Genomic DNA, 16,038 nt, shown 5'->3' on the forward strand with positions numbered 1-16,038 from the left:
AAACCTCCAAGCCTAATTTACTCTGATATAATTAAAATTAGTCGTTGCATGATTTCAAAATAAAGCTGTCAATATCATACGAGTTGGTATAATCATTTGTGTTCATTTACTGAAAATTAAATTATAGAAATAGTGTCAACGTATAATAGTCCTGCAAGAAAGATAGTAACATTTGTTTACTGAAACTACACATGTACTAATAGTTTTAAGTTGTTTTCTTTTGCACTCATTTTTTTCTTAATTTTTATGTGATAAGAATAATATGATGTTGTAAATTTAGGTTCAATATAGTTAAGCTCTATCTACACTATACTACTTTTACAAAAAAAGTGTGATGTACCCAAATATGGTAGTGATATGCCCAAATATGGTAGTGAAATGACATCATTATGTCCATAAATGATGTAAATTTAAGTTTAGTGTAGTTTATTCGTAGTTCTAATAATAAATTGTATATACTTTCAATCTATACATAATGTGTGAATAGCTCAAGCTTAAAATTTTGTAAGCATAGCATATTAATTATAACATGGCCAAGTCATCTGCCATTAGTGTCTCCAACTGAATATAACTACCAGAATGTATTATCAGTAAAATTAAGATATGCTGTTACAAAATGTAATGTTAGTGCACTTGAAACAATGTACTCTTACTAACGTACACAAAGTGTATACAAACATGCTTACCTAGTTTTCTAAATGTTTTATTATATAAATTATTATCTGAATAAATGAAATGAACAAAAATACGTTACATATTTTGTGCGTAGTTTATTTACTGTGTTTGTTTATATTCTGTAAATATAAATATTGAAGTACGACGCTTATCCAACAAGTAAATGGAGTGAAATAAAGACCTTGGGTTCAATTCATGGGAGACAAATTTCACATGTCCTGGCATTTTTATTTGTGACGACTACCAAAGCATACGAACAAATGACAAGTTACAAGAAAACCCATTTTATCCTACTAATAATCATTTTTGAATTGGACTTTCCAACAAGCTCGATCACACCGGGACTAGAAAAATAAAACAACATCTTTTCTTCATTAACACTATATTTTATATTTATTTTAAACCATATATTGTACTAAAAAATAACAATATGAGAAAATAATAGCAACTAATATATTAACAAAGTTAATACCTCAAGTAAGTGGACAGCTCTTACTAGATGTAATCACTATACTGTAGATTGTTTGGCTGAAATTGAGTTAAACTTTTTATCAGTATGTTATTCTACATAAATTATTTTCAAGTAGCTTTTCGAGTGGAGGTAAAATACAACAAATTAAAGTCAAAGGTGCCCACGGCCGCTACATGACAAAATGGAGGAGGCCTTGTCGGTCTAAAATATTGTAGGAGAAGACAAAGAATATTTCATCCTCTTTCCTTCAATCACTAACCCTGACCACCCCCCACCACACACACACAACAAAAATAGCAGTATATATATGCAATTCTTTATACTGCTGTTCCTCTCTCCAGATTCTGTTTAATCTCAGCAGTGTATTTTCCATAAAATCTTTCAGCTTTCTCGTTGAATTTCTTGTTTCTTTCGTTAATGTAATCAATGTCATTGTCCTCGTTATGCATTCGCCTACGACTGAATTTCCCACGTCTGTCAATTCTGAAAATGAAACCAAAATAATTGATAAACATTGTGTAATAATTATGTGTAGAAGCTGACAAATTTGAATAATTTCTTCACTCTTACTGCTATTAGAATACTGTAATTAAATATATATATAAAAACTCCCATCAATAGAAATGTTGATTTTAAAATCGGCCATTGTAATCAAAATAATTATGTTGCCCAAGCACGGCATTAATAGAAAAACAGTTTCTTTTTTCCTTTTTTAATTTCATGTTAATAATAGGCCTATGAATAATTACGTATTCTTGTTTAAAAAATTATTAATATGAACCAAATATATTGTTTTAAAATATAAAGGTTGCTATAGGAAATGCACTCTTAATGCATGAAATGTATAATTATTACAAATGTTAAAGCTCAACTACAAAAAAAAGAAATAAAAAGATTTAGATTTGATAAACTTGGGTTGGTCGGACTAGTGAGCAACTTAACATTTTTATCTGTTGCTTGTGATTGTGTTCTGGCGGAAATCATGCTTAAAGAATTTCTTATAACAATACTAATTATGTGTCGTAAATTTATATAAATATAAATTATAAATAAAAACAAACCTACAGCTTTTCTAAATCTGTTACCATTCTGTCAATAGCGTCTTCAGTATCTTTGTGTTCCCCTTGCATTAAAATGTTGACGGTAGGATACATATCTACACCCCTATAGAGAAATTTATATATTACCAATAGAAATATAAACCATGGAAGTAGGCCGCGACAATTTTTAATTAAAGAATTTGTATAGGCCTACTAACCCGAAAAAACTACAGATTTGACTTATAAATACGTTGTCTTTTATCAAAATACTGCAGCACCATGTTACTTTCTATTACGTCGCTGGCGCCACCCGCTGAATTTACGTATGTTATAATTTATGATATCCATACAGTTTGCGTTAATTATGTTCACAGATTTTATCCACATGACTTATTTATAAATGAAGTACTTTTATTATCAATATACAGTATCATATCATTGGAATTATTGGATGGTACAACAGGGCTCGATTTAGTGCTAGCCCGGCGTACAATGGCTATATATTATAAATTGGTTACCCTAAAATTGACATGCGCATAATTATGTGGTCGGCGCAAAAAAAAGGGGGGATTCAGAAATGAAGAGGTACTAGTACTAAAGCACCTTTACACAGCGAAATATTTTTATATATTTGACAATAAATGATGTGCAAGCAGCGCATTCAAGAAGAAAAAAAAGGTAGACTATTTTTGGGAAAGAAGCAGCAGAGGTAGCCCGCGATAATTCTTTTTTTTTTAAATGTGTATATAGCCTATAGGCCTACTATCCCGAAAAAACTACAGATTTGAATTATAAATAAGTCGTCTATTCTGTGAGGGCGTGTGGCGAAGTGTGTTGGACGTTGGACTACTGATCGTGAGATTGAGGTTCGAATATTTGCCTCTCTCCACCCAGGTGTATAAATGGGTATACCCGGTTAGATCAAGACACAACTTTGCGCTGATTACTAGCTGTTTCCCACGTGTTTGATCCCAAAAAATGACTGAGGTAATTTAATGTTCAGCGCTTAGAGGTTTCACAACATTAGGCGCTATATAAAACCAGGAAATTATTAATCTTATTAATATTAAAAAATATCAGTCAGTAAATCTCTTAAGCAATTAAGATCTCACTAGTAAAAAAAAAATTATATTATGGCTTTCCTTTCTCTACAAAAGAAACAAAATACTGCAGCACCCTTTTAGGCTTTTTAATTAATGACTTCGTCATACCATTGGATGGTACAATAACCACTTTACGGCTTTTTCGAGTGCGTTCACAGCGTTTGTGTTTATTGTGTGATGGATGGGTCTGTCACACGCGGTAGTGAGCCCTCTATATAGAGAAGAGAGGATATGATGGTCGACGCCTAAACGCTGACAAATTGTGGGAACAAAATACAGTAGCGTTAATTATATTATTTGTAGATAAAACTGATGGTAATTTGTTGTTGCTTATGGTAAGCGGGTTTTAGGTTTAGAGGAGATTTATAGATAACGAGATTGGCCATTGTTGACGGTCGCCGATCTGGTACACTAACACCATACTAAACACCGTGTTGTTTTAGGCTTCTGTACGTAGGCCTAGACTTGTAATCGTTGGAGTGTAAATTTTTGGGGAACAGACAATCGGGCCCATTGTAAGATTATCGGGCCCAAAGCGTGAGACGATCGGGCCCAACAAGGTTTTAAGACGATCGGGACCAGTAGACGATCGGGACCAGTAGACGATCGGGTCCAGATGATTGGGCCTAACAAACAAACGTTTTAGGATCAACTGCCGTTTTGGAGGTTTTCTTAGGGTTATTCCATTATTAAAGTGGGGGTGTGTGGTTATGTATATTGTGTGCAGGTACGTCAATAGAAATGACATTGAGAGCCCTCTTCTGTCAGTTGACTGGTTCCCGGTCTACCGCCTTGTGATTGACTTAATCATGATCGAAATCCAACAACTTAAGAATATACAAAATGTTTACATAATTAGCCTATATAACAATGTAGACCTATCTAATAATAATGTTTTTGTTTTTTTTCATACATGCTGAATCATACATTGATGAACTTATATGATAAGTTTCAACTTTGGGAATAATTGCCCACAAGGTCAAAGTTCAAAACGAAAACGTAATGATTTTTTGTATTTTGTGTCCCGAGTGACTTTTTGACGCGCAGTGTACCCCTAGGATGAATTTTTAATATGATGAACTTTTGTGTATGGATACATTTAGCACCATATATTAACATTGTATAGGAAAAAATCAATTTAAAAATGTATTTTCATATTTAAATAAGGGGTAAAAATTGCCGAAACTGTTTGCAACAAAATAAATTAATTCTTTCAATTCAATTCAATAGACATTTTTTTACAAGATCTGAATACATACAGTAGGAAAACAAGAAACAGGATTGTACAGAATTATAAAGTATATCAGAAAATGAAGGCAAAAGCCCTGGAAGATGTTTGTGACATCTTGTGTTGGGCGAGCCTTAACACAAATAAAAACGAAAAGAAATGCATTGAAGAAAATCATAATAAATTTCATAATCTAAAATATGAATAACAGAAAAAAAAAGAAGTCTGTTGGTACTGCAGATCGAGACATGACCGATTAATAAAAATTTAATAAGTAGAAAAGGTGTATTTTTTTAATTTTGAGAGAAGTATCATTCTTAGGGGAAGCAGATTTTAAAATGGAGGGTGGTAGGTTGTTCCATAGGGTGGGTCCAGAGTATTGAATGTTATGTTGGAAAGAATTTGTTCTATGGGAGGGTATAGATAATTTATTTTTAGTACGTGTGTGATGGGAATGAAAGAAGGAATTGGAAGTAAATAGATAACAAAGATGGTGAGGAAGGATGTTGTTTAAGGCAGAGTAGACAAAAATGGTTTGTTGAATTAAATTGATATCATTAAGTTTGATGAGATTAAGATTTGAAAATAAATGAGAGGAATGGGAAAGCGGAGGGTCTCTAGGGACCAAAATCTCGGAAAATAATTGAGATACAGCAAATTTGTTTTCATATTTTTAATCTATGACCAAAATTATGTCAGTGTATCAATATTCAGCTTATTAGCTTTAATAGTTTTTAAAATATGGCTATTTAAAAATGCAACTTTACAAAAAGGTAATTTATTAAGACCGAAAATTCTACAGACGACACATTTTCAAATGGCCATAACTTTTTAACGACTTGGAGTTGGCAACTGAAATTTTTGGTGTGTTCGTGAGACATATAGTTGCATATTAGAAAATCTGAGGGGGTACCCAGCCGTGATTTTCAGAAAATTTGTTGAGTTGGCATGGAATTATACTAATTAAATGTTAACATTGTTTAAATATAATCATTTTAATATAATGTTACGTGGTGGTAGGAGATGAGATGAGTAAACCTTCCTGTGCGCCTGTTGTTCTTCAGCACATGATTTTGTTTACCTTGATACAATCCGGGGATTCCCCTTAAAACAAAACGTAGCGTGTTACGGAATAAACATCAAAGCAGAGTAACAGTTGCCTGCCAAAAGTGGAAACAGTTTGAATTTATATTTTCAATAAGGTTCTCTGTCATAATTTCAGTAAAATAAAAGGCAAATAAAAAAAGTCTGTGTCTTATACATAATGGTTTGTAATTAAAATCTGGTTAATTTCTGCATGTACACTTCTGTGGGTAAATCGTATTTTCATATCCATAGTGTCAATATGCTACGGTAGATTTGTCTCAATCAAGAGTATTATTTTATAATATTGGATTAAAATATGTACTATGGTATTCCACTTGTATTGTAGGCATAGAAAGAACGCCCCATTGGTAAAAGATGCACCATATTGTGATCAGACAATCCAATTCCCGGTTTCTTCTCAGCTTTGTACGCGTCCTTAATCTTACTGTAACAGAGGTCGATGGTTTTCTCATTCCTAGTTGGAATGTTTACATGTTGATATAAGTTAGGTAGGACATGACTTGTTAAAGTCACCAAGAATAATAGATACCGCTTCAGGAGATTTATTTTGAAGATGATGATCAATTTCGGCGATCCTGAGCCCTTGCTATCTTAACATCAGCTCCAGGGTGAACCTATACCATGGTGATGAATATCTGACTAAATTCTCTTGGTAGATAGAAAGGACGAAGAGCTACACTAATAAGTTCTAGGTTTTGTATTTATTATCTTTGAAAATCTATAATTAAATTGATCATGATTAATGTGAGGAGTACATGCATTGGTTTCTGGTTAAAAAATCGAAAGACTAAAATCATAATATTTTTATAGATTCTGTAGGCTTAAGTAAATGTGTTATGATTGATTGATTGAACGATTTTTAATTGTATTTTGTGCACACTACCATTTCGTACGGTCTTCTCTCTGTCATGGTCTTAGCTCTAGAAACACCCATCAGTAGAGGGCGACATTAAAAAAAATGTTACAATTTTGTTTTCGGTATTTAGATTATTTTATTTTGTTTTCGGTTGTTTATGGTTGTTTTCGGTAATTAGACTGACCGACAGAAATATTAAGCAAATACAGCAGTGATGCAGTTGGCTAAATATTCAGTTGATCAGTAGTTTGTGATATTTAGGTGTGGCTCATGCAGTTAGAAACTACATAATCTTGCTTTTAGCATATAATAAGAACATGTATATGCTTTACATAAAGATACCAGAACCTACTTTGTATGCGAACGGTAAACTTAAGGGTAAGCTCCTATTTTACGTATTCTGTAGGCCAAGGAATGTTTCAAAGACCTGATTTCTAAAACCTTATACTAGAACTCTTCTTATAGATAATAACATATTTTTTAACAGATATGCCAGAATTACAAAAAACAACTGGGGCCAATTAATTTCCAATTAATTATATCTAACCATAATCGGAATCATATTCAGATTTTAAAAATAGCAGCGAAACTACCGTATATAAATGACATCCGAATAAGTGTAGTGTAGGTAAAATGACGTCTTAGTTGAAGGGTGTCGTTTCCATTGTTTTATATACTCCTTTCAAAATCTAATCTGACGTAGGCCTAATTGAAACCACATGATAAATTGGAACAGTATGAATTGCAGTATACGCCATTTCTACTCGATTTTTAGAACTATATCTCCACAGAATATTATTTTCTCAGTATCATAGAAATATTTGATTAGTATCATATAAGGTTAGGTTAAGGGTTAGGTTGTGTTGGATATGAAGAGATACATGTGAAACACATGTTGTATTACCAAATATTTGTTCATCTGTTTAATATTGGAGCAATCTGAAGGGTGTCAGTTCTCTCTGTTAAAAATGGCCGTCTGTACCAGGAATCTCAAACATTTTAAAAATCCTACCATGAAAACAAAATGATACACAGAAATTAATAGTTTTTGTATTGAATTTGTTTTTAATTGTAAAACTCAAGCATAAAACATCCTGTGAGTAGTCCGGTAGTTTGCTTAAGAAAATGATTATGGATGAAGATGGGAGGATGATTCTGACGATCACTGGATTACAAAGTCATTTTTTAATCAATAACAATAATTACTATTGCCTATAATAAATTATGACGGTTCCACCATTTTTTTTTGCAGAAAAGAATCAATAACTGCAAAAATGGCAACGTATGAAACTAATCCAGAGTTTACTCAATTGAAGTCTGATCTCAGCCGACACTTTGACGGTAACAGAATTCGTTGGTTGAAATTTTGCTTGTTTGACTTTGTAACAATAGGGGATCTTTCGGAAGAAAATGTCACTGGAAATTATCTATTCAACATACTAGATGAAACTGGTGAAATCGCACCTAACAATGTTAACCTGTTATTAGAGGTTGCACAACTTTCCAATTTGAAGAAAGCAGAAGCTGTTGTACTCAAGTATATTACAGACAATAAAGCAGAAAATAATAATGACGAGAAGCTATCTACTCATCGAAAACGAATGTTTAAAACTTTGCAGAATGTTGGCCCAGACGCGTTAAAGAAGGTTATTGATCATTATAATCTGGCAAAGTATGAATACACCAACATCTGGGATGTTGTATTCAGATTGGAGGCTGACCAGCTTTTATCTGATGAACCAGAAAACAAAGATATATTTGCCGAACTTCTTCCACAAATCAAACATTGCGGAAATGATTCACATTGTAACAGTATGTATTTAATGTGTAAATTGTTATTTTCTGTACGCCATCGACTTTAGACGGCTGAATTACTTTTCTAAATACATACATAATTACTAACTTTTTACACGTATCACTCTCAATAACTAATAAGAAGATAAGAATACTCCGGCACTATAAAGTAATAGTAGGGACAGGCATACCCCTTCCCCTTACCATGTGAGACATTGGCTACCTCCAATATATTTATTATACAGGTACAATACATACAACATTTCTTTAGCTTAACAGTTAAATTTATACTGTAATATCATCATTTACTTTCTTTTCAGAGGATAAAGTCATAGAATCCGATAGAAAAAGGAAAAGAATACCGCAAGGTATAGTTTTTAAATTTAAACAATTTGAATTTTAATGGTAAAATGTTGTATCGCCATTGTAAAACAGTATTGTAATATCAATTTAGATCGAACTCTTGTGTTATATTATACATACCTTTTCTAAATCCTAATTTGCCTGTTTTCAATAGTTTGATTGTATATTTATAGGTCAGGAATGTTAACGAATAATGATTGTTTTTTTTTCTAGGAAATAGAGAGGATGAAGTGGACAATGTTGGACCATCATGCTCCAAAAGTCGACCATATAAAAGTAAAAAAAAATGTTTTTAGATATTTGCATTTTTACCTACAAAAACAATATTGCCATATTTTTTTACTGACTTTAAGAGAATTGGGTAGCTAATTCGAGCCTTGTATAATGATAAATTATTTTATGTATGGTTCCATATACAGGAAAAGTAAGTAAAAGCATTAAAATAATCTTAATGTTTTTAGTTATTTACAGTTACATTATAATATGTAATAGTTTATCATAATACTATTTAACTAAAACGAAAAAAATGTAAAGTTACCACTAGGAGCAGTGGTATGTTTTTATATACCTCCATCCCACGAATATTATTAGTCGGACTTGCATGACTCAAAACTAAAATTGCAGTCAATCTGAAATGAGAGATGAAATAACCTTACCTTACAGAACATGGTCAATGTGAAATGGAAACAGAACCATTGTTATCAGATTCTGGTAAGAAATGACTGTTTTACTTCACTTTTTTAATTTTATCAGGGAATTTAGGCTTTTATTCAATTTTCTGCGTGTTAGTGGACTGCCTACATACCACAGTTTTATCAGGACATTTGTAAACTTGGCTGAAATCATTCATGATCAAAAGCATTTAAACGAGCTACTAAATAAATTTCCACTGTGCTGGACGGTTATTGTAAAACTTGACCATTTTTTAAAATGGGTGTTCCCATTTAATCTGAATTGACATCATCGTGTAGGCCTACCTAAGGGTATCAAACTACGCCACTAACGATTATCAAGCCCGTAGCCATTATTTGTACAGAGTTCTTTTTTCTAAAACAAAAAAGGCACTTATATTATGGGGATTTCCCTTGGTTGCCCTCCCCCCCCCCCCCCCCCCCAAATCAAAAAGGGTAAAAAAACAAACAAACTTCCTCAGACTCACCATGGTTGGGGCTGAGGTAAGAACATTTTGAAAAGATAGAGTGCTAGATGCTCAGAAATTAGTGATACATACTTTGAAATTATCAGGCTATGTTTGGTAGACAATAGCCCTGATACTGTAAACTGCACCACACCCAACTATAAAAAATTGCTGTCGGACATGACTGAATAAAAAACGCAATGAAAAAAAAAAAATCATAATCAGAAAAATCTTGACTTATAGAACCAGGATTTGAACCACTGACCTTGTAATTGAAAAGCAAGCTACAGTACAATTTTTATTATTTTTATTTATTATTTATTTTTGTGTTCTCATAACAATTATTAACTGTTTACAGTTTATACATAAAGCACAGTTTTGTTTTAGTGTTATGATCACAATCCATATAATTGGTATTATAGTATAAGTTTTATTTATTTTATAGAAAAGATAGAAAAATACCTTCGTGATAGACAAAACCAATTCTGCCACAATACCAAGACCTTTACACCAGCAACATTTAGGAGATGCCGTTTTGATCTTCCTGAACTATTTACAGAGTTGGATCTACTCACAGAAAATGGCAGGAAGCAAGAGAGGAAGACATTGGATGAAGTTTTAGCTAACATCAAGTCAAAAAATAAAGTGCTTATAGACGGGGAGGGGGGTATAGGTAAATCGACCTTGTTAAGGTACATAGCATATAGAACAGCTACAGAGAATGTATTTGACGGTAAAATTGTATTTCCATTGAATGCAAGAGGTTTAGAAAAAGATGATAATATTGTAGATCTTATTGTAAAGCAACCCAATATGAACGATTTTGAGGATGCTACACAACTTTCAATTCAACAACTCAGATCCTTCATAGTGCAACATGATGGTCAGATTGTGTTAATGATTGATGGATTGGATGAATTAAGGTTTAAGGAGAATAAAAGTGTGATTCATCTTTTTGAAAAGAACGAATTAAGTAAGAGTTTGGTGATACTTACATCACGTACAGAAAACACAGATGAATTCATAAATGCGTGTGACGTACATGTGAGAGTAAGAGGATTTTGTGAAGAGAGCATAAAAACGTATATTGGAAATCATTTTAAGCATTTAAAAACCCCCGAACTAGGATATTCTCTTGAAAAGGAGCTTTTTAATCAACCTCATTACAAGATAAAACACCCAGAACTAATTTCAATGTGCCGAAATCCATTGTTACTTCTCACAATTTGTAATATGTGGGAAGACAAACAAAATCTTCCTAGTGGTAAATCTGATCTTTTTAAAGAAATATTTCGAAGTATTTTAAATCAATTTATTGAAAAAGAAAAAAAGAGACCTATTTCTAAACTTGATGACGCTTCAGTTGAGTATTTACATCCTATGCTTTTGTTAGGGAAATACATGTATGAAAACTTGAAAAAAAATCAACTTTTCATAGACAAAAATAATTTTAAAGGTGAATACATCAATATTTTTGAGGATGATGACATGGTCGATAGGGCCTTAAAACTTGGGTTTGTTTATGAAGATGCGCCCATTTCAAAAACTAACTATGATGAGATTTACATGCCCCCACACAAGCTGATAGTTGAGTCATTGGCAGGATTTTATCTATCCAAAGTTGCTGAAAGTGAAGGTAAAATGAAAGAATGCGCTGATGATGATTTAAAGTTATTACTTACGCCATTGGATGAAAGTGAATTGAGGGTAATATTAGAAAGTGAGCATTTTAGAATGACAAGAGAGTTTGCAATTGGTTTTCTTGGTGCTGATGCTTGTAAATTCTTAAAATATTCAATTACAAATAATATATCAACGTATATATCTTTAGCTACTTCCTCAAAATTTGTTGAAGATCATCATGCTGATGCTGTGAACAAAACAATAACTAATCACATAACCACAACAAGTATAGAAATACAACAACTTGTAGAAGATGTATCTACTTCATTAACAAAGTTTATTCAATATGTAAATTCTTCCACCTTTAAACACATTAATGGAAATTTTATGCATATTTTAAGAACATTTATTTCAATCCCTATCACATATGACTTTAATTGGGACACATTTCTTAATACAATTTTACGTGATAGTAGAGGGATTGTTTTGTCACATGTTTTATGTATTGGAGCTGTACAGGAAGTGCGCATTCATAATTGTAATTTATGTGATGTAGTGAATACTATGAATACAGAGTGTTTAAGTAGACAGGTGAAGTTGAGTTTAAGGAGACTCGATATCAATGGTAATGATTTGAGTGACATTACAGGTAGTTCACTGCTTTTATTATTTACTGTGGTATCTCAAGGGTATGGTGGTGGTTGCCTTTCCATGAATAATTGCAAATTATCAGGTGCTGTAATGAATACTATGAATACAGAGTGTTTAAGTAGACTAGTTAAGTTGAGTTTAAAGAGACTCGATATCAGTGGTAATGATTTGAGTGACATTACAGGTAGTTCACTGCTTTTATTATTTACTATGGTATCTCAAGGGTATGGTGATGGTAGACTTATCATGAATAATTGCAAATTATCAGGTGCTGTAATGAATACTATGAATACAGAGTGTTTAAGTAGACAGGTTAAGTTGATGTCACTCATTATCAGTGATAATGATTTGAGTGACATTACAGGTAGTTTACTGCTTTTATTATTTACTATGGTATGTCGAGAGTATAGTGGTTACCTTATCATGAATAATTGCAAATTATCAGGTGCTGTAATGAATACTATGAATACAGAGTGTTTAAGTAGACAAGTTAAGTTGCGTTTAAACACACTCAATATCAGTGGTAATGATTTGAGTGACATTACAGGTAGTTCACTGCTTTTATTATTTACTATGGAATGTCAAGAATATAGAGCTGTTGACCTTATCATGAATAATTGCAAATTATCAGGTGCTGTAATGAATACTATGAATACAGAGTGTTTAAGTAGACAATTTAAGTTGCGTTTACTCGATATCAGTGGTAATGATTTGAGTGACATTACAGGTAGTTCACTGCTTTTATTATTTACTGTGGTATCTCAAGGGTATGGTGATGGTTGCCTTTCCATGAATAATTGCAAATTATCATGTGCTGTAATGAATACTATGAATACAGAGTGTTTAAGTAGACTAGTTAAGTTGAGTTTAAACAGACTCGATATCAGTGGTAATGATTTGAGTGACATTACAGATAGTTTACTGCTTTTATTATTTACTATGGTATCTCCAGGGTATGGTGGTGGTTGCCTTTCCATGAATAATTGCAAATTATCAGGTGCTGTAATGAATACTATGAATACAGAGTGTTTAAGTAGACAAGTTAAGTTGTGTTTACTCGATATCAGTGGTAATGATTTGAGTGACATTACAGATAGTTCACTGCTTTTATTATTTACTATGGTATGTCAAAAGAATGGTTGCCTTTCCATGAATAATTGCAAATTATCAGGTGCTGTAATGAATACTATGATTACAGAATGTTTAGATAGACTAGATGAGTTTACTTTAGACCAACTCGATATCAGTGGTAATGATTTGAGTGACATAACAGGTAGTTCACTGCTTTTATTATTTACTATGGTATGTCAAGGGTATAGAGGTGGTGTCCTTATCATGAATAATTGCAAATTATCAGGTGCTGTAATGAATACTATGAATACAGAGTGTTTAAGTAGGCAAGTTAAGTTGTGTTTAAACTCACTCCATATCAGTGATAATGATTTGAGTGACATTACAGATAGTTCACTGCTTTTATTATTTACTATGGTATCTAAAGAGTATGACGGTGGCCTTTGCATGAATAATTGCAAATTATCAGGTGCTGTAATGAATACTATGATTACAGAATGTTTAGATAGACTAGATGAGTTTAATATAGACATACTCGATATCAGTGGTAATGATTTGAGTGACATTGACGGTAGTTTAATGTGTTCTTTATTGTCAATATCTAATAACCTATGCTCCCTTAAAATTAAAGATTGCAATTTATCAGATGATGTAATGAATGCTATAGAAAGTGAGTGTTCAAAGAGAGAAATTGAATTAAATTAAATGCATTTCAGCTGCAATAGTTTTGCGGAATGTCACTGATGCGTTCCTATCTCATGTTTATAACAATGAATCGCCTAATTAATCACTTTTGATTGGTTTTTGTAACATTGGTAATGAATCTAAAGTTGAGGCCGATTCATACAAAACAAAATAAAAATGTAATTTTTATAATAATTGCTAACATCTCATTGGTATTGGTAATAATATGGTGCCAATATTTATAAAATTTTAATTAAATGATGATTTACTGAAAATTAAATTATAGAAATAGTGTCAATGTATAATAGTCCTGCAAGAAAGATAGTAACATTTGTTTACTGAAACTACACATGTACTAATAGTTTTAAGTTGTTTTCTTTTGCACTCATTTTTTTCTTAATTTTTATGTGATAAGAATAATATGATATGAAATTTAGGTTCAATATAGTTAAGCTCTATCTACACTATACTACTTTTACAAAAAAAGTGTGATGTACCCAAATATGGTAGTGATATGTCCATAAATGATGTAAATTTAAGTTTAGTGTAGTTTATTCGTAGTTCTAATAACAAATTGTATATACTTTCAATCTATACATAATGTGTGAATAGCTCGATAAAATTTTGTAAGCATAGCATATTAATTATAACATGGCCAAGTCATCTGCCATTAGTGTCTCCAACTGAATATAACTACCAGAATGTATTATCAGTAAAATTAAGATATGCTGTTACAAAATGTAATGTTAGTGCACTAGAAACAATGTACTCTTACTAACGTACACAAAGTGTATACAAACATGCTTACCTAGTTTTCTAAATGTTTTATTATATAAATTATTATCTGAATAAATGAAATGAACAAAAATATGTTACATATTTTGTGCGTAGTTTATTTACATTCTGTAAATATAAATATTGACGTACGACGCTTATCCAACAACAAAAGTAAATGGAGTGAAATAAGGACCTCGGATTAGATTCACACAAACAAGAAACTTGAGATATACAAACAGACTGCCTGAAAAACAGATTGCAGATATAGGTGGAAAAAGAAATTCACAGAAGACAAATTTCACTTGTCCTGGCATTTTTATTTGTGATGACTACCAAAGCATACGAACAAATGACAAGTTACAAGAAAACCCATTTTATCCTACTAATAATCATTTTTGAATTGGACTTTCCAACAAGCTCGATGACACCGGGGCTAGAAAAATAAAACAATATATTTTATTCATTAACATTATATTTTATATTTATTTAAAACCATATATTGTACTAAAAAATAACAATATGAGAAAATAATAGCAAATAATATATTAACAAAGTTAATACCTCAAGTAAGAGCGGACAGCTCTTACTAGATGTAATCACTATACTGTAGAATGTTTGGCTGAAATTGAGTTAAACTTTTTATCAGTATGTTATTCTACATAAATTATTTTCAAGTAGCTTTTCGAGTGGAGGTAAAATACAACAAATTAAAGTCAAAGGTGCCCACGGCCGCTACATGACAAAATGGAGGAGGCCTTGTCGGTCTAAAATATTGTAGGAGAAGACAAAGAATATTTCATCCTCTTTCCTTCAACCACTAACCCTGACCACCCCCCACCACACACACACAACCAATATAGCAGTATATATGCAATTCTTTATACTGCTGTTCCTCTCTCCAGATTCTGTTTAATCTCAGCAGTGTATTTTCCATAAAATCTTTCAGCTTTCTCGTTGAATTTCTTGTTTCTTTCGTTAATGTAATCAATGTCATTGTCCTCGTTATGCATTCGCCTACGACTGAATTTCCCACGTCTGTCAATTCTGAAAATAAACCAAAATAATTGATAAACATTGTGTAATAATTATGTGTAGAAGCTGCCAAATTTGAATAATTTCTTCACTCTTACTGCTATTAGAATACAGTACTGTAATTAATATATATCAAAAAACTCCCATCAATAGAGATTTTCATTTTAAGATCAGACGATGTAAACAAAATAATTATGTTGCCCAAGCACATCATTAATAGAAAAACAGGTTCGGTCTTTTTTCCTTTTTTAATTTCATGTTAATGATATGAATAATTATGTATTAATGGGCCAAAATATATTGTTTTAAAATATAGAGGGTGCTATTATAGGAAACGCATGACATTTACACTAAAAATGTAAAAGCTCAATTACGAAAAAGAAATAAAAAATATATACATTTGATCATTTTGGGTTGGTCAGGC

General features: G+C 31.9%; 2 protein-coding genes across 4 annotated transcripts in view; both read right to left on the bottom strand.

The window, feature by feature from the left end:
• Positions 1-1,432: 1,432 nt before the first annotated feature.
• Positions 1,433-2,306, bottom strand: LOC144849241 (pre-mRNA-splicing factor syf2-like). The gene is made up of 2 exons (XM_078706308.1): positions 2,213-2,306; positions 1,433-1,630 (listed from the first exon to the last, which is right to left on the bottom strand). The coding sequence occupies exons 1-2, from the start codon at positions 2,299-2,301 to the stop codon at positions 1,465-1,467; spliced, it is 255 nt and encodes an 84-aa protein (XP_078562434.1). The 5' UTR covers positions 2,302-2,306; the 3' UTR covers positions 1,433-1,464.
• Positions 2,307-14,800: 12,494 nt separating this feature from the next.
• Positions 14,801-16,038, bottom strand: part of LOC144847938 (pre-mRNA-splicing factor SYF2-like) — a 75,392-nt gene continuing 74,154 nt past the window's right edge. For all 3 annotated transcript variants that reach the window (XM_078704537.1, XM_078704534.1, XM_078704535.1), the window contains exon 7: positions 14,801-15,626. In XM_078704537.1, the coding sequence (XP_078560663.1) occupies positions 15,461-15,626 (166 nt within the window). In that variant the 3' untranslated portion in view covers positions 14,801-15,460. The remainder of the gene's footprint in view (positions 15,627-16,038) is intronic.

The sequence above is a fragment of the Antedon bifida genome, chromosome 7 (genome assembly GCF_963402885.1).
Source record: "Antedon bifida chromosome 7, ecAntBifi1.1, whole genome shotgun sequence".
Classification (NCBI taxonomy): Eukaryota; Metazoa; Echinodermata; class Crinoidea; order Comatulida; family Antedonidae; genus Antedon; species Antedon bifida.

Bases quoted from the DNA above. Each gene is read 5' to 3' on its own strand.
- LOC144849241 (XM_078706308.1), bottom strand. From the start codon at position 2,301: ATGTATCCTACCGTCAACATTTTAATGCAAGGGGAACACAAAGATACT. The intron at 1,631-2,212 runs GTAGGTTTGTTT...TTTCATTTTCAG, and splicing joins GTAACAGATTTAGAAAAGCT to AATTGACAGACGTGGGAAAT.